The 23,442-nt window shown below is 45.7% G+C and overlaps 1 protein-coding gene and 2 non-coding genes across 3 annotated transcripts; 1 reads left to right on the forward strand and 2 right to left on the reverse strand.

Annotated features, from left to right (window-relative positions):
- Positions 1–440: 440 nt before the first annotated feature.
- LOC119933892 lies at positions 441–578 on the reverse strand. Its single transcript, XR_005452760.1, has one exon. It is a non-coding gene; the product is annotated as a small nucleolar RNA SNORA7 (small nucleolar RNA).
- Positions 579–2,661: 2,083 nt separating this feature from the next.
- On the forward strand, positions 2,662–11,528 carry LMOD2 (leiomodin 2). Its single transcript, XM_038752837.1, has 3 exons — positions 2,662–3,113; positions 9,286–10,647; positions 11,300–11,528. Exons 1-3 carry the CDS (start codon positions 2,841–2,843, stop codon positions 11,324–11,326), a joined length of 1,662 nt encoding a protein of 553 aa, XP_038608765.1. The 5' UTR covers positions 2,662–2,840; the 3' UTR covers positions 11,327–11,528.
- A 4,931-nt stretch (positions 11,529–16,459) lies between these two features.
- LOC119933749 lies at positions 16,460–16,597 on the reverse strand. Its single transcript, XR_005452623.1, has one exon. It is a non-coding gene; the product is annotated as a small nucleolar RNA SNORA7 (small nucleolar RNA).
- Positions 16,598–23,442: the final 6,845 nt, after the last annotated feature.

The following is a 23,442-nucleotide window of genomic DNA, read 5'->3' on the forward strand; positions in this document are numbered from 1 at the left end:
TAATATCCACATATGCATATGGCCATGTGTATATGCATACCAGATGCATGTTTGTATGTCTTCTGAATATAGACTCTGCGTATATATTAAGCCAAGTCGTCCCCTCAGATAACTCAGCATTCAGAAATAGTTATCTGTTTATTTGTTATTAATGTGTTTGTCCATTTGTGTTTATTATATGTACCTATTTGCAAGTTGTTTTTATGAAGGTCTTGTCTTGACTGATAGTGCTGAGTCATCTCCAACCCGTAGCAACACCATGGACACATCTCTCCCAGAACACCCCACCTCTATCTGCAATCGTTCTGGTAGCATATCCGTAAAGTCTTCTTGGTAAAAATAAGGAAGTGGTTTACCATTGTCTCCTTCTGTGCAGCAAACTTGAGTTTCTGCCCTAGACTCTCTCCTGTGCTGCTGCTGCCCAGCATAGGTGAGTTTTGATTTGTAGCAGATTGCCTTCCACTCGCTAGCCATTGGCCATACTAGGAATGGAATGGATATGCCTCTGCTTGACTCTCCCTCCCGTGGTTGGGACTGATAGATTGCTGGAAACTCTGCAGGTGCAACCCTGAGAGGGTTTTATGAAGGTATATTCCTTCGTTAACATCTGCTTGTCTTCCTCAGTAGTGGGAAAGCGTATTGAGGGCCAGGATCCCATGATACTGCTCTATGCACCCCCACAACTGGTGTGGGACTCTGCCTTCAGTAGGGGCTCAGTATACACTACTGTACTGATCTGGGTTCTAATCCCAGCTTTGCCACTTACCTGCTGGGTGCTTTGGGCAAGTCACTTAACTTATGGGAAGCTGCATGGCCTAGTGGATAAAAGCTTGAGCTTGGAAGCCAGAGAACCTGGGTGCTAACCCCTGCTCCACCACTTGCCTGCTATGTGACCTTGGGCAAGTCAATAACTCCTCTGTGCTTCAGTTACCTCCTCAGGAAAATGAGATTTAAGACTGTGAGCCTCATGTAGGACATGGACTATGTCTTGTCTTGATTATCTTGTATCTATCCCAGAGCTTAGAATAGTGCTCGACACCTATTAAGTGCTTAACAAGTACCATAAAAAGTCACTTAATTTCTCTAGGCCTCAGTTTCCTCATCTGTCAAATGGGGATTCAATACTTGTTCTCCCTTCTATTTAGATGTGAGCCCCATATGAAACTGTCTTACTAGGTTATTTTGCATCTACCCCAGTGCTTAGTACAGTGCTTAGCACATAACACTTTACAAATACCACAATCATTATTATTATTGCAATGTCTATGTAAATGTTTAGGTGTGTACATAGAAAAACACATATTCAAAGCTATACCCATTTTGTGAATAGATACATTTTCAAAAATTGGGGAAAATGATGAATGAAAAAACCCTAAAAAGTGTTTTAGGAATACACAGTCAGGGACAAATATACTCAACCAGACACACATATGCATATATTGTCATGCCATTGGAGAGACTTACTTATTGGAGTCACTCACTTATCCCCACAACGTATTTGTTCGCACTCATAACCACAAAAACATTCACACACTTACCCAAACACACCCTCATTCACACTAACACACTTGCATATGTGCATGCATGCTTGCACACAAGCATGCACACACACACACACACACACACACACACACACACACACACACACACACAGAGAATCCTTCTAGAACAAATCCAGAGAAAATCTGGAGAAAGCTGTAGGATCTGGATGAGGGGATAGATGTGTGTTGGGGTGTCTGGAGTAAACAGTTGGGCCTGGGTTGGGCTTTGTGGGGAAGATAGAGTCCAGGGGCTGAAAGGGCTGGGGGTGGATGGGGGATGGCTGGGCAGGGTGAAATAGAGGAAAGAAGAATAGACCATGGGAAACTGGTCTGGGGCAAGTGGGGAAAGGAGGGGAAATGGTTTTTTACATTGTTAATTTGGAAAAATGAGTTGGGACGCCAGGAATAGTCAAATAATTACATATTGTGTGCATGTGTGTGTGTGTGCATGCGTGCGTGCATGCCTGCATATGTGTGTGTGAGTGTGTGTGTGTGTGTGTGTGTGTGTGTGTGTGTGTGTGTGTGTGTGTGTGTGTGTGTAGAAGTCCTATTAATTTCACATTCATTTCCCATTTTTCACCTCAGGGGAAAGCCTCCTGCTTTGAGAAGTCCTCACATAGTCATTTGGGAAGTGTCAAAGGCTACATGAGGTTGTATCTCTTAGGGAAAGGGCGTTTGGCTCCCCCGGAGTGGACTGTAACTGCTTGGCCTTCTCAGAGCACCCCCGAGTGACTGAGTGGTCTCCCCTCTCCCACCCAGACTCCAGAGACTTTCCTCAACCTTCCACCTCCCGGTCACAGTTTATCTCCAAAGTCTTCCCCCCATCAGCATTCAAACATCACAGGCACCCTGGCAGTGGGGTTCAAAATAGATTTCCTTCTGTTTTTATTTGAATACAAAGTGAGTGCAATTACTTGCTCTGAGTTTGTGTGTGTGAGTGTAGATTTCCCCTCATTTCCCCTCTCTCTGCCCTACATGTAGAGAGGCATTCTCCCACTATCAGGCTAAGCTAAATATGGTAATGGTCAATGTGTTAATAATCCCCCTGCTTTAGAGACCACCAGCCACTAGAGATGTGACATTCTTTGTGTTCAAATGTCCAGCTGACGTCTGAGGCTTAAAATGGTGTATGGCTTCATCCCCCTCCTCCCTGCATTGTCATAACCCTGTATCTCTACTCTTAAAAGTGTGTCCCAGCCAGCGTGTGGAACAGTCCCCGAAGCCCTCAGGCCGCGCCTGCCGGATCCGGCCGCCTTGCATGCCGAGTTCTCCCAGTTCTCCCACGGCCGGGACGGGACGATGTCTGCCTTCGGCTACCGGAGAGAGCTCAGTAAATATGAGTCCATCGACGAGGATGAGCTCCTGGCCTCCCTGTCGGCTGAGGAGCTGAAGGAATTGGAGCGGGAGCTGGAGGACATAGCACCGAACCAGAGCCTTCCTGTGGGAATGAGGCAAAAGAGTCTGACGGAGAAAACCCCCACAGGGAACTTCAGCCGGGAGGCGTTGATGGCTTATTGGGAAAAAGAAACTAAGAAGCTCCTGGAAAAAGAGAGGCTGGGGGAGTGCGATAAGGTAGGACCCTCAGACCTGGACATCCTTCCCCCCACCACCCCCCACCACCAACCTCCCACACATCCCCAACTCCATGAAGTTTTCTCTTACTTGCAACTCCTTCTTCATGTCCCTTTTCCTCCCTATCTGCTGCCTCCAGGACTCCGGGAAAAGTGAATGCTCTTAGTTGGAAATGAGAATAGAGAGGGTCGGGGAAGGAAAAAGCCAGGTAGAAACAGAAACGGTTTGGGGCTTTGGTGGGAAAAACTGGGTGGGAAAGGAATGGATTGAGCCGGTGGTCTACAGACCTTGAGGCAGGGAGGGCGGCTGGCCAGAGAGGTGTCAGTACGTCCAGCTGGAGCCTCCTGTCTGAGCTCCGTTACAGAAGATTATTCCCTTCAAGATGATAGATGTGGTTGTTACCAATCATAGCGGTGACAACAGGCCCGGCAATAACTATGATTCTTTATTCCCATCAGTGAAGAACCATCCCAAAAAGGGTAGAAAAGAGGGCCAGGACCCTTCCCTGTGGCTAGAAACAAAAACCAGAGAAAGGATGGTGATGAGCTCTGAGGGGGAACGAAGGAGCAAGGTCAAAGACAATGAGCCCAGATAAGGGAGCCCCAGGTTTACAGTGAAACAGCGTGGTCTGGTGGAAACAGTACAGGTCTAGGAGTCAGAGGTTCTGGGTTCTGATCCCAGCTTCACCAGTTGCCTGTGGTGTGACTTAGCTTTTCTGTGCTTCAGTTTTCTCACAGTAAAATGGAGATTATACCTGTTCTCTTTCCTACTTAGACCGTGAGCCCCAGGTGGCATAACGTCTGTTTCCGACCTGATTAACTTGTATCTACCTTAGTGCTTGACACATATTAATTACTTAACAAATATTACTACTATTATTATTATTATTATTATTTATAGGGTTGCACAGGACTGAGAAGGAATCCCTAAGAGTTTGACGGGGTTCCTGGCATAGACTGAACACTAAAGGAATTTCAAAGCAAAATGCTCTGGGGCTAGTGATCTCCTAATCTGTGTTTTAACATGGAGCTGTTAGAAACTATTCATCATGGGGCCCACCACTGAAGAGACTTCAAGCAACAGCCATCTTTGCTTTGATATAGACAATAGACTGTAAATTCTTTGTGGGCAGGGATTGTTTCCATCGACTCTATTATATTGTACTTTCCCAAGTGCTTGGTCCAGTGCTCTGCCCCCAGTAAGTGTTCAGTGAATACCATCGATCGATTGATTAATTAATGGGGTTCTGTGTCATGATGCTGCTGGCTCAGGAGTGGCCAAGATTCCCTTGGAACTAGGCAGGATGGTGAGAGTCACAGACTGTCCTGTGGCTGCTCTTAGGAGTTGAAAACAGCAACCTGTTAGAAGTATTCCACCACTGCCCCTAGGGTGAGGATGATATAGGCTAAACCAATCAGAATTTATCACGGCAGCTTCCAGGTCCACATAAAGATTTGGGTGGTTCATATTGATGGGAGAGAAGATGTGACTTGATACTCAGGTGAAGGCACTCTATGAGGGCTTTTGTCAACAGATCTTGCTCGGGAAAGGCAACATCCCCTTTCTTATATTCTGAATGGAGCACCCATAACTGTCTGGTGGTTTTGGATTGACAGTATTGCGCCTCCCTGTGGGGATCCCATTCACCCTAACCAGAGGATCAGGGTTCTAATCCCATTTGCCTGCTAAGGGACCTTGGGCAATTCACTTTACTTCTCCATGCTTCGGTTTCCTGATCTGTGAATTGGGGATTTGATACCCATTCTCCCTTATCCTCAGACTGTTGAGCCTTATGTGGGTCAGGGACTGTATCTGACGGTGTCTGGTTTATCTACTCCAGTGCTTAGAACAGTGATGCACAATAATAATAATGGCATTTGTTAAGCAGCTAATATGTGTGAAGCACTGTTCTAAGCGCTGGGGAGATTACAAGGTGATCAGGTTGTTCCTCGTGGGGCTCACAGTTTTAGTCCCCATTTTACAGATGAGGTAACCGAGGCACAGAGAAGTGAAGTGACTTGCCCAAAATCACACAGATGACAAATGGCAGAGCTGGGATTTGAACCTGTGACCTCTGACTCCCAAACCCTTGCTCTTTCCACTGAGCCACGCTGCTTCTCCTAGTAAATGCTTAACAAATAGCACAGTTAAAATTGTCACTATTATTATTATCATTATTATCTGAGGGAATCTTGATTTCTGGGGACAGAGTTCCAGCCATCACTCCTCAAATTGGAAGAAGGAAGGAAGCGTCTGGTGAATGGATTAAAAAGTGGATTCTGGGAGGGGAATTTTATGGGAAAATATATAGTCAGGATTTGTACATCATCAGAGAGATTTAGAAGAGATTGCAAAAGCAACAAACAGCTCCTGCAGAAGAGGATGAGCAGGAGATGTAGTTTTGCCTAGTAGATATTTGGACCAGGACACTACTCTACAGACAGTGGAGAATCAGAAAGCTAGAGTCAAATGAGGTTGTGTGATAGTCTCTCAATTAATGTGGTAGGCAGGCATCGGATACGATGATGGCAATGATGTTTGCTAATGTTCGCAGTAGGACCTGGCGAATCACTGACATTCCACCAATGCAAGTCAGAAGAATAGTTACAAAAGTATTTATATAGCACTGCACTAAGCACTGGGAGAGAATACACAATAGACTGTGTAAACTCGTTGTCAGCAGGGAATGGGTCTGTTATATTGTCATAGTCTCCCAGGCATTTAGTACAGTGCTCTGCATGCAGTAAGCACTCATTAAATATGATTGACAGACTGAATATGCAGGGGAGAATTAGACATGATCCTTGCCTCTCAGGGGACTCACAACCTAAGAATAATGAGGGTTTCTCTTACTCCTCTAGCCAGGCGTCATACTGATATTTCCTAGCTCCAACCTGAAGATAGCTTTATGACTCCCTTATCTCTGCCCCAATCTCTTCACAAGCTTACTAGTAATAGTGAAAGTGGTATTTGTTAAGTTCTTACTGTGTGCCAAGAACTGTGCTAAGTGCCAGGGTAGGTACAGTCCAATCAGATCAGATACAGTCCCTGTCCCAAAGGGACTTAAAGTCTAAGAAGAAGGGAGGATGATTCATTCATTTTTACAGATGAAGAAACTGAGGTACACAGAAGTGAAGTGACTTGCCCAAGGTCACACAGCGGACAAGTGGTAGAAGACTCTGGTTGCTCTCAGCAATTCATCTTAATCACTAATATCAATCACATCATCCACATCTCTGATTTTCTAGAGAAGTGTGGGTGAATGGTCTTCAGGTTCGTTTAGAGAATCTGTTTTTACTCTGGATTCCTCTCTGGCTTTCTCTGGTTGAGTCTGCCAAACCTCAAGAATTGTCAATGTCCTGGTTGCTACGTTCTGTGCAGATAGCCCTGATAGATGATTTGGCCTTCAAAGTGGATTTGGGAGGACGAGAAAAATCTGGCTGGATTACTACTTGGACAGGGATTACGTCTATCAACTCTCTTGCAGTGCATTTTCCCAAATGCTTAATAGAATGTTCTGCCCATAGTAAGCACTTGGTAAATATCATTGATTGATTGAGTCATACTTTGAGCAAATCAATTGGTTAATTATTCCTGGGCAGACTCGACTAACTGCCTACTTTCCACTTCTACTCCCAGACTCTTCCTAACGGTGAGGATCTTTGTCTCTGGAATGCCATGGTTCCTCTAATAGGCCACTGGGGACCAAGCAACTTCCCTTCTCAACTATCTGCTCTCTCTGTCCTCTTGCTCAGCACATCTCTATCTTTAGCTTCAGTGTCTAATTTTAACCAGGTCTACCCTCTGACCTCTTCTATGACTCACCCCTACCCCACATTTAGTCTGGAGTCTAGACCAGGGAAAGCAGTGGCTTATCTTCTCAGGAGTCACTGCCCTGGAGTAGAAGCAACTTAGAATGTAAGTCCAGTGTCCTTAGACTGCGAGCTCCTTGACCTTATAATATGAGTGTCTATGTCCTTCAACTGTGAGGCTTACATCCTTAGATTGTGAGCCCCATGTCTTTAGATGGTGAGCCCTGAGTGGGAGAGTGACTATTTCCAACCCCATTAACTTGTACCTTCTCTAGCACTTGGTACCCAGCCTGGCACAAAGTAAGTGCTTAACAAATACCACAGTCATTATTAACAGGCTCAAACGGCATAAAGGGCACACTGCTAGACTCTGTGGTAGACTTCATTAGCTCCATTCTAGCATGACTTTGATTCTGAGGAGACTCTGAAGAAAGTCTTAGCCTTCTCAAAATCTCCTCTGGGAAGGAGACTATGTGGAGATGATAGCATCAGTAACCAATTAAGTTAGGATTACCTCAGGAGGGAATTCTTTCTGAATTGGTTTAGAAGTTTTAAATCCTACTATCAATCAATCAGCTCTATCAGTGGTATTTATTGAGCACTACTGAGGGCAGGTCACTGTACTAGGGGCTTGGGAGTTCTACTCATCAGGGTTTAAAAGAAGTGTTCGGAAATTTCATCCCAAAGCACTCATTGGAGGACAGAGAGAAGGTAGTAAAAAGAGCAAGAGGGGCAAAAGCTTTTTGCAGCTATGTAATAATAGTAATTTCAGTATGTATTAAGCATTTATTATGTGCTAAGTAGTTTATTAAGTGTTGGGGTTGATAGGAAGGTTAACACAGTCTCTGTCCCACATGAGGTGAAGAACGAGTATCCAATCAATCAATCAAATTTATTGAGCACTTACTATGTGTGGAACACTGTGCTAAGTGCTTGAGAATATACAATTCATCAGATAGAATTACAGATGAAGAAACACAGGAAAAGAGAAGTTTAGTAACTCGCCTAAGGTCATAGCAGACAAGTGGCAGAGCTGGAATTAGAGCCCAGATTCCCTGACTCCCAAGCCCAAGCTCTTTCCATTAGTCTGCACAGCTTCTCTTAACTAGTCTGTAATTATTATTATTATTATCATCATTATTATTATTATTATTATTATTATTATTATTATTATTATTATTATTATTATTATTAAATTTGTATTCTAAATTCCTAAGTACAAAAGTACACAACATGCTCAGAAATGATTCCACTCCTCCAACCACGTTTAGGTGAATTAGATTTGTTAAGTGGGAATTGCCCAGCCAGACTGGGTGGTGGAATCCTAAATTAAATAGGTGTTTTAGGAAGTCTTGTACATTTCCCAGACAGGCATTTTAAAAAATAAGGATCTAATTCTGGGTTTGTTTTCAAAATCTGACTACTCAATTACCCAATGGTCAAATGAATATATGTATAGCTCAACAAACTGTAGGAAGGTGCTTTCAGTCAGGAAGCAGCAATTGTAGTTTGTAGAAAGAGTTCATTCCTCTGAAAGTCACTCACCAGGTCTTTCATACTGGGCTTCAGATTACCTTGCATAACGAACAATTTGTAATTGCTCTATCTTTATGATTTAGGGAGATTGAGGAGCAGCATGGTATAGTAGAAAGAGCATAGCCCTGGAAGTCAGAGAAAACCTGGTTTCTAATCCCAGCTCTGCCACTCATCTTCTGTGTGACCTTGGGCAACTCATTTAACTTTTCCATGCTTCCATTATCTCATACATAAAATGACAATTAAGACTGTGAGCTTTATGTGGGGAGGGACTGTGTTCAACGGAATTATCTTGTATCTACTCCAGCCGCACAGGGTAAGTGCTTAACAAATACGATGACAAAGGTAAACTTTTAAAATACAATAAAGAAAATTGGTTTTGTAGTTATAAAAGTTTCAGGTCTCCATTGAATCCAGCATGGGAAGGAGATTTAAATTTTAAATCTGAAAAAGTCACCAGACACACCACCTTCAACTTCTAAAACTTGGGAGAAACACAGCTGCCCTTTGCATTCTGATGCCCTGAACTGTGAGGAGAAAGTTCAAAATAGAACATCCTTATCAAATGCATTCAGCCGCTACTCGTACCCGTACTTCATGTGGGGCCTCAGTCTTTTGGGTTGTTTGTTTCAAGGAAGTAAAGGGAAAGGAGAATCCTGTAGCTTTTTATTTTTCCAATATTAAAGCCCGGACCTATATGTGTAAATGATCTTTGAACCTTGCACGATTGCTTCTATTTTGTGTTTATTCAAGCACCTGATTTCAGTTGTGACTAGCTTGTAGAAAACCATAGTGTAATCACTGACAATGACTTTGCTGTTTAGGATACGAAGGAAGACGACGACAAAGATGACAGCGAGGAAGAACTCGTCTTTACCGAAAGCAACAGTGAGGTTTCTGAAGAGGTGTATACCGAAGAAGAGGAAGAAGAAAAAGAGGAAGAGGAGGAGGAGGAGGAGGAAAGTGATGAAGACCATAAGGTGGATGAAAAGAATGCCAGAGTGGAGGGCTGTGGGCCTACACCCAGGAGTGAGAGTGGCAGTCCTGATGACCCCAAGCAAAAAACATACAAAAGCCAAATAGAAAACATAAATCTGACCAATGGCCACGGGGGAAGGAACACGGAATCCCCCGCTGCCATCCACCCTTGTGGGAACCCCACTGTCATCGAAGATGCTCTGGAGAAGATCAAGGCCAATGACCCTGACACCACCGAGGTCAACCTGAACAACATCGAGAACATCACCACCAAAACCCTGAGCCGCTTCGCTGAGGCCCTCAAGGACAACACGGTGGTCAGGACGTTCAACCTGGCGAACACCCGGGCCGACGACAGCGCGGCCATGGCCCTGGCGGAGATGCTGAAGGTCAACCGGCACATCACCATCATCAACATCGAGTCCAACTTCATCACCGGCAAGGGGATCCTGGCCATCATGAGGGCCTTGCAGCATAACACGGTGCTGACCGAACTGCGATTCCACAACCAACGGCACATCATGGGCAGTCAGGTGGAGATGGAGATTGCCAAGCTGCTGAAAGAGAACACCACCCTGCTCCGGCTGGGCTACCACTTTGAGCTGGCTGGCCCAAGGATGAGCATGACGAGCATTCTGACCAGGAACATGGACAAGCAGAGGCAGAAGCGGATGCAGGAACAGAAGCAGCTGGAAGCTGGCGAGGGTGCGGCCAACCTCAGGACCAAAGTCTGGCAGAGAGGGACCCCTGGCTCGTCCCCCTACGCCTCCCCACGGTCGTCCCCCTGGTCGTCCCCCAAGCTGCCCAAGAAGGCTCAGCCGGCAAGGAACCGACCAGCATCCCCTGCCCCACCACCGCCACCCCCACCCCCACCCCCGCCACCAGCCCCTCAGCTTCCCCACCCACCACCGCCCCCACCCCCTCCACCACCGCCACCGCCGCCAGAGAAGAAGCTACCCACCAGGAACATCGCCGAGGTCATCAAAGAGCAAGAGAGGGCATTTCTGAATGGACAGAAAAAGGCCAAAAAGGGCAAGAAGGGGAAGAAGTCATCCCAGAACCACGAGCTGAAGGAGATAAAGAGTTCCTTAAAGACCGTGCCAGAGAAGAAGATGGAAGAGAGCTCGCGGCCATCCACCCCTCAGCGCTCTCTGCATGACAGCCTCATGGACGCCATTCGGGGGAGCAGCATAAAGCAGTTAAAGCGGGTGAGTAACCTGAGCCCAGCTGTCCCAGATTTAGCCCAGGGGTTGTCAGCCTCCATTGCCCACTTCATGGCCCAGCTGGCTCCCAAAAAATGTGTTGATGTTTCAAGTGACCTGCTGTGGCACTGCCCGAAGCCTGGGCTTCCAAGACCCTGGCCAAGGGCAGGACTGGAAGCACCAGGCAGTGGAGAGCTGTCTCCTCATTTCTGGCAATGATCTGCCCCCCCTTGAAAGTGTTACTGAAGGCACATCTCCTCCAAGAGGCTTTCCCTGATTGAAGCCCTCCTTACCTCTTCTCCCACTCCCTTCTTTGTCCCCCTGACTTGCTCCCTTTATTCACCCCCCCCTTCCACTCCCACAGCACTTACTTTCATATCTTTCATTTTATTTATTTATATTGTTGTCGGTCTACAGCTCTAGACTCTAAGCTTGTTGTGGGCAGGGAACGTGTCTATGTTATATCGTACTCTCCCAAGCGCTTAGTACAGTGCTTTGCACACAGTAAGCACTCAATAAATACAAGTGACTGACTGACTGACTATCACTCCCATTCGAGCCCAGCACCCCAGGGGCCAGGAATGTGACAGGCTAGTACATTTCTCTTCCTCTGCCTGTAGGCCATTTGAATGAGAAATTCTGTCCCCTCTTCTTGTAGGTGGAAGTGCCAGAGGCTCTGCGATAAAAACGGGAAGGTGGGAAGAAGCAGAGCGTTTGCAGGCATGGAAGATGCCGAGTTCTGAGGCGCTACTCAATAGACTGCATTCTGAGGCATGGTTGGCGTCTAGGTTTGAACCTCCCTCTCCCAGCAACCCTACATAGCTCTTGAAAACGATCTGCCTTTTCCTCTGTAAATATGGAAATAAACATCTTTTTTTTTAATTTCATGAGGTTTCTCTTGGAAAGTAGCCCTTTATTAGAGGGGCCTATTCAACTGTACAAGCCAGGATGGGTAGCTTTTACACTGTGGTGAGTGACCTGAGGTATTTTCTTTTTCCCAGTCAATTTGGGTGAAGTTTTTAAAATCTGACCTGACCTTAGTTCTGGGTTTCTGTGAGGATGAAACACCTCTTTGGTGTCTCTGTAAAATTGTTGACCATTAAAAAGATTTCATTCTTACCCTAAAGTCGTTTGGGTTTTGGTTACCTTTAGCAAGCGCCTTTCTCCATAATAACTGTGGTACTTAGTAAATGGTAAATGGTTTCTGTGTGCCAAGGATAGTAAGCAGTGTGGCTCAGTAGAAAGAGCCCGGGCTTTGGAGTCAGAAGTCATGGGTTCAAATCCTAGGTCTGCCAAATGTCAGCTGAGTGACTTTGGGCAAGTGACTTAACTTCTCTGTGTCTCAGTCACCTTAACTGTAAAATGGGGATTAATACTGTGAGCCCCTGTGGGACAACCTGATCACCTTGTAACCTCCCCAGAGCTTAGAACAGTGCTTTGAACATAGTAAGTGCTTAATAAATGCCATTATTAAGCATGAGATAAGCAAGTCAGACAGTTGCTGTCCTACTCAGAGCTCACAGTCTAAATAAGAGGGAGAATGGGTATTTAACCCCCATTTTACAGGTGAGGAAACTGAGGCACAGAACATTTTTGTAAATTGCTCAAGGTCACACAGCAGGCAAGTGGTAGAGCCAAGATTAAAACCCAGGTTCTCTGAATCCTGGGCCCATTCTCTCTCCACTAGGCCACCCTGCTTTTCCAGCTGCTAGCCACAGCTTCCTCACATCCCCCAAGGTTTCAGTCAGCCAGTCAGTCAATCATATTTATTGAGCATTTACTGTGTTCAGAGTACTGAACTAAGTGCTTGGGAGAGTACAATATAACAGACACATTCCCTGCCCACAATGAGCTTACAGTCTAGAAGTTGAGACAGACATTAATATAAAGAAATAAAACTACAGATATGTACATAAGTGCCAGGAGTGGGGGATGAATAAAGGGAGCAGGTCAAGGTGATACAGGAGTGGGAGAAGAGGAAAGGAGGGCTTAGCTATGGAAGGCCTCTTAGAGGAGGTGTGCCTTCAATAAGGCTTTGAAGGAAGGGAGAGTAGTTGTCTGTCAGATATGAAGAGGGAGCACAGTCTAGGCCAGAGGTAGGATGTGGGCAAGAGGTCGGCAGTGAGATAGAAGAGATTGAGGTAGAAAGTTGGCAGGACCGTGAAGATGTGACCCGCTTTCTTCTGTAATATTTCCAGTTGGTTCTCCAAGAACTAAGGAGAGCTTTTTTAGGGACTCCATCCCCAAATTCTCTCTAAGGAACCTAGATCTAGTTACCTCAAAGATAAGTTGAATGGTGTGTTGTATTCCAAGTTCGGGAAAAGGTAATTTATTTAGACAATGCTAACTCTCAAAGGGATTTCAAGAGGTCATCTGGGTCAGCCCTCTGATTGCACCATCCAAGACAGAGTGGTCTATCCTGCTCTTAAAGATTATCATTAAATGAACATCTGCAATCTAACCTAGTGCTCTTTTCCAGAAGTTGACAGAAAGTTCTTGTGGATGGCTCACCTGAATCTGCTTGTCAGAGCATTCACTCATTCACTGGTATTCTGAACGTTAAGGAGCATGTCTGAGAGGTAAAAGACAGTCTCCACCCTCGAGGAGCTTACATTCCAAGTGGAAACACTTGTCCTCTGACTGTTGTCAGTGGAGGTGAAAGATCTCAGGTCATAATAGCCCTTCACCTCAGAAATGTTTTGAAATGCAGGGGAAAGGAAATGCACTTTCATATAAGCTGGTCATCTTGCTCCAACTAGCAGTGTGAACCTGATTTTCCCTGAGGATGCAACTGACTGACTACAGTATGAATCTGTGAAGGATTCCGGGGTCTCCTGGGCCCCCTAAAGACAAGCGTGGTGGTGCAGGCAGGTGGAGGAGAAACACCAATAACCAGTCATCAATACAGACTAAGCATGCAGAGTGTGCAGAGTGTGGTGTTGAGTACTGGGGAAACCACATAGCTGTCGATTCAGACTTGGACCTTGCTTACTGAAGGGGCTCACTCAAAGTGTCCCGAGGGGGACTGACAGAGGGGAACAAATAGGAAATGGGCTAGTATGAAAAAAAAGCAAACACAGTGAAATCATTAGTTAGAAGGCACGGTCCTCTATCCCTCAGGCTCTTACGACATCCCCACAGCCTCTCTGACATTCTGCCAGGCTGTGCTTCTGCAGAATAGAGCACGGGTCTGGGAGTCAGAAGGTCATGGGTTCTAATTCTGGCTCTGCATGTCTACCATGCGATCTTGGACAAGTCACTTCATTTCTCTGGGCCTGAGTTACCTCATCTGTAAAATGGGGATTAATGCTGTGAACCCGATTTGGGACAAGGACTGTGTTCAAACTGATTTGCTTGTATTTTCCCCCTCCCCAGTGCTTAGTACAGTATCTGGCATGTAGTAAGAGCTTAACAAATACCATTATTATTATTATTATTGTTATTATTAACTGTGGTGGTTGTTCAGTGCTTACTAATTTCCAACCAAGCACTGTACTAAGCACTGGGTAGCTACAGTAGCAGAAAATCAAATACAGCCCACTTGGGGCTCTAGTTCTAAGGAGGAGGGAGAATAGATTATTCCCATTTTACAGATGTGAAAATTGAGGCTTAGAGAAGTGAAGTGACTTGTCCAAGGTCACACAGCAGACAAGTGGCAGAGCAAAATTCGAACCCAGGTCTCCTGACTCCCAGGCCCATAATCTTTCCACTAGGCTACCCTGAGGACATCTATTACCCTGGCTGTGGGGTGGACCTTCCCACTCTACATTCTTGGAGGAAGAAGAGCTTCCATCTCCATGTCTGGGATGGGTACAGTGCAGGCCCCAAGAGGACCCAAAGCAGTTTGGGGTGGAGAGCAGACACTCACAGTGTTGGGGAGGGAGCTGTTCGAGTTTGTCAGCCATTCCGAGACCCATGAGGCTCCTTTTGGAAGACATGTTCCACTTAGAATATGAACCCTGTTTGGGACAGGTACTATGTCTAACCTGAATATCTGCTATTTACCTTAGCGCTTAAAACAGTGCTTGGTACATAGTACACACTTAATTCCACAATAAATAAACAATATATTAGAGGAGGCAGGACAGGCTCCCATTCCTTTAGATGAGGGGGATAGGAGAAACAGAAGGCAAGAGGTAAAGAAGCAACATTGCCCAGTGGAAAGAGCTAGGGCCTGGGACTCAGAAGGACCTGAATTCTAATCTTGACTGCCGCTTATCTGCTGGGTGACCTTGGGCAAGTCAATTCACTTCTCTGGGCCTCAGTTACTCCATCTATGAAATGGGGATTAATTACTGTGAGCTACACATGAGACATGAACTGTGTTTAATCTATTAGCTTGCATCTACCCCAGAACCTTGTACAATGTCTAGCACATAGTAAGCGCTTACCAAATACTATAAAAAAAAGAGGTGAGACACAGAATTGAAATTCTCTCTTCCAGGCCCAGGTAAACACTATAACTCCTTAAGGGCAGCAATTGTGCCTACTAACTCTATTGGACTCTCCCAGGTGCTTAGTACAGTGCTCTGTACACAGTAAGTGCTCAGTAAATATGAGCACTGATGGCCAACCCCCTGCTTGGCACACATCCCTAAAAACAATATTCCCTGATGAATGAAGGGGGTGTTTTTTTTGTATCTGTTAAGTACTTACTATGTTCCAGGCATTGAACTAAGCACTGGGGTAGATACAAGTTAATCAGGTTGGACAGAGTCCCTGACCCACTTGGGGCTACAGTCTTAACCTCCATTCTACAGATGAGGTAATTGAGGTACAGAGAAGTTGAGTGACTTGCCCAAGGTCACACAATAGACAAGTGGCTGAGCCAGGATTAGAACCCAAGTCCTTCTGACTCCCAGGCCCATGATCTATAGGGTTGTTGTGAAAACTCGTCAGATCCTAAGAAGAGCTCTGACCTCAATGGTTGCAAAGTGCCAGAGAAGTGTCTGGGTAATGGCATACTGAAGAATTAGATCAGCTTGGTAGGTGCCATGCTTGGGATCACAGCCTTCTTTAATCAGTAACCAGGTTCCCAGGACCTCAGTTTCAGGGCGCCCCTTCAACTAAGTCCCTTGACTCCCAGAAAGATTCCCAATTCCCAGAGCTCGACAGCAGGAATGTTCAGGCCACCATTTATGCAGACTCAAAGGCTATAAACCTCCTTCCCTGGTTTTTATGAGGAAACCTAAATCTGTTTCCTCATTCCTTCTCCTCAAAGGTCCATCCTATGAGTTTAATCTTCTGAGGGAAAGTTCTGCATTTTGGCTCTACTAGCTTCCTTCAGTCTCTCATTTCTATTATTCATGGAGTAGAGTGCCACGGCATATTGTGTTCCCAGAGTGGCTATATTTATCTGTCCTTCTCTTCAAACTCTCTTTCCGTCAGTGGCCTCAATTCTCCTGGGATGAATTATCACACGCCCTGGTCAGCAGAAGGCAAAAGGCTCAACGGGAATTTCATGGACTAAACCCCCAATCGCAGAGGGGTGCTGGCAACCGAGAGAGGGTGACCAACCTGCTGGGGAGGTTTTTTTATGGTATTTATTAAGCACTTATGATGTGCCATTCACTGTTCTAAGCGCTGGGATCTTTGTCGTGTCTCATGATGTAGAGTCGTTTCAGACCCATAGTGACTCCATGGCCACATGTCTCCCAGAACACCCCACCTCCATCTGCAATCATTCTGGTAGTGTATCCACAGAGTTTTCTTGGTAAAAATACAGCAGTGGTTTACCATTGCTTTCTTCAGTGCAGTAAACTTGAGTCTCCGCCCTTGACTCTCCCATGCTGCTCCTGTCCAGCACAGGTGAGTTTTGACTTGTAGCAGATTGCCTTCCACTTCCTAGCCACTGCCTAAGCTAGGAATGTAATGGGTACACCTCTGCTTGACTCTCCCTCCCATAGCCGAGACTGGTTGAGTACTGGAAACTCTCCAGGTGCGATCCTGAGAGGGGAGCATTGGGGTAGATACAAGATAATCAAGTTGGACAGAGTCTCTGTCCCACCTGGGGCTCACAATCTTAATCCCCATTTTACAGAGGAGGTAACTGAAGCACAAAATAGTGAAGTGACTTGCCCAAGGTCACACAGCAGACAAGTGGTGGAGCTGGGAATAGAACCCAGGTTCTTCTGATTCCCAGGCCCATGCTCTATCCACTAGGTCATGGAAGTGTTGCATTGCCATGTGGTAAGAGGACCCAAAGGGCATCTTTTCTCTGCACGCTTGAACTACTATCTGTATCTCTGCTCCACATTTCGGTGAAATCTGCCTTCCCTGGTGGATGTAATTTACACTGTTTTTTTCCAGTAAGCAGACATTTAAATATTAATTCTCTGCAGATTGGAGAGATAGCAGGACCCAGAAAGTGCAGGTCATCTTGAAGGGAAGCACAAATGGCACTTGCTTTGCTGTTATATTGGCTGTAGGAAGGGTAAAGTTTGCAACAAAAAATGGAAAATTCTGCTTCTTCCCCAAACTGGTGGATTATTCCCTAAAATGCCAGAAAAAAATCACCAGTTTATTTACAAATAATCCATTTTTCTTAGATAGAAGCTACTCTATTCCTTTAGGTGGCTTTTATTTTAACCTGACCATGCCAGCAGAGGAACCCCATTATGATTCTCGGAAGAAGAGATTAAAATCTGAATTCCTGATTAGATTCAACTTGACCTTTTTGTCTTCAGATAAATCAGAAGTGTTTATTGATCCCAGAGCACTGTTTTCAGCCCTTGGGAGAGCACAACAAAAATAGGACACAAGATCCGTATTCAAGGGGTTTACAGTAGATTGGGGATACAGGTAGGTGCAAATTATTGACAAACATTTGCGGGGAGAGGGGGTGATGAGAGAAACCTTTACTAAAACTATTGTCAGCAGGAGTATGTAAGATAAACCACAAACACTCTATCTCTTCCCTCCCTAACTGGCATCTTCAACTGTTTGCTCTTCAATGGCTTCTTCCCCACTGCTTTCAAACATGCCCATGCCACCCCTGTCCTAAAAAAAACCAAACCCCTTGACCCCATGGCTCCCTCCAGTTATCACCCCATCTTCTCTCCAACTTTTTCATCACTGTAGATGACACTATCATCCTTCCTGTCTTACAAACCTGTATTCTTGGAGTTATTCTTGACTCCTCTCTCTCTCATTCAACTCACATATTAAATCCATCACTAAATCCTGTCAGTTCCTTCTTCACAATGTTGCTAAAATCTTCCCTTTCCTCTCCATCCAAACTGCTACCACATTAATCCAGTCACTTATCCTAACCCTTTTTGATAAGTGTATCAGCCTCCTTGCTGACCTCCCTGCCTCCTGTCTCTCCCCACTCGGGCCCAAACTTCACCCTGCTGCTCGGATTATTTTTCTTCAAAATCATTCAGGCCATGTTTCCCCACTCCTCAATAAGCTCCAGTGGTTGTCCACCCACCTCCACATCAGACAGAAACTCCTCACCAGTGGCTTTAAAGCACTGGATCACCCTGCCCCCTTCTACCTCACCTCACTACTCTCCTACTACAACCCAGCCCACATGCTTCAATCCTCTAAAGCTAACCTTCTCAATGTACCTCAATTTCATCTATCTTGTCACTGACCTCTCAACCACATTCTGCCTCTGGCCTGGAATGCACCCGCCAATATCTGACAGACAATTACTCCCCCACCCTCAAAGCCTTATTGAAGGCACATCTCCTCCAAGAAGTCTTCAATGACTATGCCCTCCTTTCCTCTTCTCCCACTCCCTTCTGCATCACCCTGACTTGCTTCCTTTATTCATCCCCCTTCCCAGCCCCACAGCACTTATGTACATATCTGTAATTTATTTATTTATATTAATAAAGGGCTTAATCTGGGATGGCCTCTTGAAGGAGATGTGATTTTTAGGAGTGTTTTGAAGGTGAGGCGAGTGGTGGACTGCTAGATATGAGGAGGGAAGGGAGTTCCAGGGGAGAAGGTTGGCGGTGGGATAGACCAGGTTGAGGAATAAGAGAGTAGGTTGGTGTTAGAGAATCAGAGTGATCTTCATGGGATCTGTCAGCAGCCCCCCTACTTGCTGTGCGTGAATCGAAAAGTGTGGGTTGGTCAGGGTGTCTCTCTGGGAGTCTCCCCCCCCACTGCTGTGTGTGCATTAAGGTGTGTAGGTCTGGGTCAGTGTGTGTGTCTCTAGGGAAGTCTCTGTTTGTTTGTGCCTCCATCTGGGTCTCTATGTGTCTGTGTGTGGGAAGGGAGGGGAGAGGAGGCATGCAGGTCACACACCAGTCATTTTAGCTGTTCCCTATCCTGGGAGGGTGATTCAGCCAGGCCCTGTTTGATCACAAGCCCCATTCTGTTCCAGGCAAGGACAGCAACTCAATCCTTCAAGTCGCTGTAAAGTCTGCCAGCCCCCTGCTCCCTCCAGAGGCAGCTGCTGAAACCGAGAAGGGTCTGGATAGAACTACACATCCCCTGACGACCAGTCCTGACTGATTGGCAGACACCGGACAGGAAGGGGGAGAGAGGGGAGGAAGGGGAAGGAGAAGGGAAGGATGGGGAGGGAGTCCATCTCCACCTCCCCCAGACACCCCTTTCACCAGGCCCCTTCATCATCGGACCACATAAAAGCAAGTCAGGGCACCTGCAACAGGCTGAGGGGGTTTGGGATTGGCCCACTAGTTACCATTTGTCTCTGTCCTTCTGTGACTGGGAACAAGCTGTTCAGTCTTAATTCTTCCACCTGCTAGGAGTGCTGCAATCAGAACTCCAGGACCCCATCCTTCAAAGAACCAACCACGATCCAGAAAGAAGGTTTTAGTACACAAATCAAAGGCCAAGCTGAATTACTCTGGAACAAGGTTGGCAGTTTCTGACTCAGGAGTCATATCTGGCTCTCCTTGGAACACCTGGCCAGTATCTTGGGCAGAAAAGAGGGGCAGGGTTGAGATCAGGGCAGGGGTGAGACCAAACACCCATCATCGCATGGTGCCGCTACTGCACAGAGCACCATTGCTGCCACCTCCCTAAAAGCCACAGTTGAGGCTTCCCTCCAACCCATGGCTGCTGGTGGGAGGGCTGGAAATGTGGGTGGAGCCAGCAATTCTGCCTGCCGTGTGAGCCTGGGTGTGGATCTGACCTGATTATCAATCACAACCCAGTACTGTACTAAGCACTTAGCACTAAGAGTTTATGTCTACAGCAGGTTTTTTTTTAAGGCTATCAGCTAAGCGTTTACTGTTCTACATGCTGGGGTAGATACTAATCAGATCCAATACAGTCCCTGTCCCACATGGGGCCCATAGTCTAAATAGGAGGGAAAACAGGTATTGAATCACCATTTTATAATTGAGGAAACTGAGGCACAGAGAAGTTGACTCACCCAAGATCACACAACAGGCATGTGGTGAAGACTTAAAACTCAGGTCATCTTGTTCCCAAGTTCATGCTTTATCCACTAGCCCATGCTGCTTCTCAGCACTTAGGATGGTGCTTGGCAAATGTTGTGTTTAATAAATATCGTAACTGTTCATATTATTAGCATATGTACATATTTGTAAATTATTTATATTAATGTCTGTCTCCTGCTCTATACTGAAAGCTTGTTATGGGCAGGGAAGATGAACACCCTCCCACTTAAGTTTACATGTCATCCAAATGTGCTCTAAATAGTTCGGCAAGCCTAATAGCCATCCTGATAGTCCCTAACAGTTTTGTAATATTGGATGTGACTCTGCCTTCTCAGGATTCCTGCATTCACAGCTCCAAAATAGACTCAGAGAAGCAGTTTGGCCTAATGGATATAGCATAGGCCTGGAAGCCAGAAGGGAGCTGGTATCTAATCCCGGCTCCACCACTTGTCTGCTATATAACATTGGATGAGTCACTTAACTTGGAAAAGCAGCATGGCTTAGTGGAAAGAGCCCAGGCTTGGGAGTCAGAGGTCATTGATTCTAATCCCAGCTCCACCACTTGTCAGCTGTGTGACTTTGGGCAAGTCACTTAGCTTCTCTGTGACTCAGTTATCTCATCTGTAAAATGGGGATTAAGATTGTGAGCCCCATGTGGGACAACCTAATTGCCTTGTATCTACCTCAGTGCTTAGAACAATGCTCAGGACATAGTAAGCGCTTAACAAATACTAACATTATTATTAACTTTCCTATACCTCAGTTACTTCATCTGTTAAATGGGGTTGATTGGGAGCCCCATGTAGGACAGGTCCAACTTGATTAGGCCTCCTCCAGGAGGCCTTCCCAGACTGAGCCCCCTCCTTCCTCTCCCCCTCCTCATCCCCCCTGCCTTACCTCCTTCCCCTCCCCACAGCACCTGTATATATGTATATATGTTTGTACATATTTATTACTCTATTTTATTTGTACATATTTATTCTATTTATTTTATCTTGTTCATGTGTTATGTTTTGTTGGCTGTCTCCCCCTTCTAGACTGCGAGCCCGGTGTTGGGTAGGGACCGTCTCTATATGTTGCCAACTTGTACTTCCTGAGCGCTTAGTACAGTGCTCTGCACACAGTAAGCGCTCAATAAATACTATTGAATGAATTAGCTTGTTATCTATCCCAGTGCCTAATACAGTGCCTGGCCCTTAGTGCTTAGCAAATGCGATAAAAAAACAAACCAACCCCAAATTCATCACTTATTCCAGATCTGTTGAGCCTTTCACCCAGAGAGATCCTGATCTGGCCTAGCTCTGCAGAACAGTAAACCCTAATGACTGTCTATCCCTCCAAGCAAACATTCTAAGAACTATGGTTAAAGGGGAACTAGCTGAGCACGCATAGATGTTTCAGTGCAAGCCATCACTAGATTGTAAACACCACTAGCATGTACTCCTTGAAGGCAGAGAGCATGTCTACTAAGTCTATTGTATTGTACTTTCCCAATCAAGTAATAGTATTTGTTCAGGGCTCATTGTGCGCAGAGCACTGTACTAAATTCAGGTAGTTAGTGGACGTATCTCAGGCCTGGGAGCCGGAGGATCTGGGTTGTAATCCCCACCCTGTCACTTGCGTGCTGTGTGACTTCGGTTAAGTCACAGAACTTCTCTGGGCTGCCATTTCCTCATTTTAAAAATGGGGATTATCTCTTGCCCAATAAACCCTCCATCTTTCTCCAGAATTTTTCATATAAAAGCAATGTGGCCCAGTGGAAAGAGTATAGGCCTGGAAGTCAGAAGGACCCGGATTCTAATTCCGGTTCCGCAACTTGTCTGCTGTATGACCTTAGACAGTCACCTCACTTCTCTGGGTTCAAGACTGAGCCCCACATCCACCTTGATTCACCTGTATCCATCCCAGTGCTTAGTACAGTTCCTGACACATAGTAAGCACTTAACAAATACCACAATTATTATTAATATTGTTGTTGTTGTTGAATAAAAAGAGAACCCATCACCCCTCAAACAAGTACTTAGATGTGAACAATTTCCGCCCCCCCCCCCGGAGTTGAGGCATGAATGGTGACAATGAAGCCTTTCTCATGGTTAGCATTTTCCAAGCTCTCACGAATGAGCCTTTACTGTGTTATAAATAGGCACTATCTCTGTTCTTGTCCTTTAGGAACTAACTTTTCAGGCATGTTATTTCAGGCATTTGTCTGATTAGGTAGGCCTGATGAGGAGAAGAGTAACAGTGAGGCCCATTTCTTCCTGGAAACATTTTTTAGTGAACCAGTTATCAGTAAAGCAGTGGGTTTTTTTTTTTCATATTTACAACCAAAGGAAATATCCTCCAAGGTAGAGCATTCTGGTTTTGATAAGCCCAGCTAGGTTTTTTATTAAAGTGGCAATCTGCAGCAACAGCCCTCACCGGATTCTTTAATTTCAAAAACAATCTTCAGGCATCTTCACGTGGCAAAGCTACTGGAACAGAGGATTCCGATGAGCCTGTGAGGTCTCAGGTCTCATTCATTCATTCATTCGTACTTATTGAGCGCTGTGTGCTGAGCACTGTACTAAGCGCTTGGGAAGTACAAGTTGGCAACATATAGAGACGGTCCCTACCCAACAACAGGCTCACAGTCTAGAAGGGGGAGACAGACAACAAAACAAAACATGTGGACAGGTGTCAAGTTGTCAGAATAAGTAGAAATAAAGCTAGTCTTCTGCCTGAAAGGAGTATGGGGCTTGGCATGCCCCTTCTTTAAATAATACTTCAACATCCGGTGTGTAGCGAGGCTGAGCTCTTTCAGAAATGACGGTTAAAGCTCCTACTCTTCATGTGCAGGTTGAGAGCCCCGGGATTATCTAACTTTCCTGACAGCAGTTCCCAGTGCTTGCCCATGAATTGCAGCCCGAAGGGCAACCTGGCCCTGAGCGTTGCTGAGGGGCCAAGATGATGAACAGGGTGGAGTGCTGACATTTCTTACTCGGCAGGTTTATAGTAATATTAATAATAATAATAATAGTTTTTGTTAAACGCTTGCTTTGTGCCAAGCACTGTACTAAGCCCTGGGGTGGATTAAACAATTGAGTTGGATACAGTCCCTGCCCCCACATGGAGCTCACATTTTACAGACGGGATAACTGAGGAACAGAGAAGTGAAGTGACTTGCCCAAGGTCTCACAGCAGATGAGATAAGACAAGATAAGAATCTACGACCTTTTCACATCCAGACGCATGCTCTATCCACTATACCAAGCTGCTTGTTTGGTGACACAGAGACTTTCTGGCCACCAACATTACTGGAACGTGAGGTCTTAACTGGTGGCTGGGCCTCTTGCTCTTCCGTTGGAAAATTTCTACCCGAGGGCCCGACCTCCCTCACTCAGTGCCCTGAATGAATCACAAAACTGACTACTTTACACCA

Source organism: Tachyglossus aculeatus, chromosome 10 (assembly GCF_015852505.1).
Source record: "Tachyglossus aculeatus isolate mTacAcu1 chromosome 10, mTacAcu1.pri, whole genome shotgun sequence".
NCBI lineage: Eukaryota > Metazoa > Chordata > Mammalia > Monotremata > Tachyglossidae > Tachyglossus > Tachyglossus aculeatus.

Excerpts from the sequence above, each read along its gene's own strand:
- LMOD2 (XM_038752837.1), top strand. The coding sequence starts at position 2,841 with ATGTCTGCCTTCGGCTACCGGAGAGAGCTCAGTAAATATGAGTCCATC. Across the intron at positions 3,114-9,285 it reads GGCTGGGGGAGTGCGATAAG|GATACGAAGGAAGACGACGA; the intron begins GTAGGACCCTCA and ends TTTGCTGTTTAG. Across the intron at positions 10,648-11,299 it reads GCATAAAGCAGTTAAAGCGG|GTGGAAGTGCCAGAGGCTCT; the intron begins GTGAGTAACCTG and ends CTCTTCTTGTAG.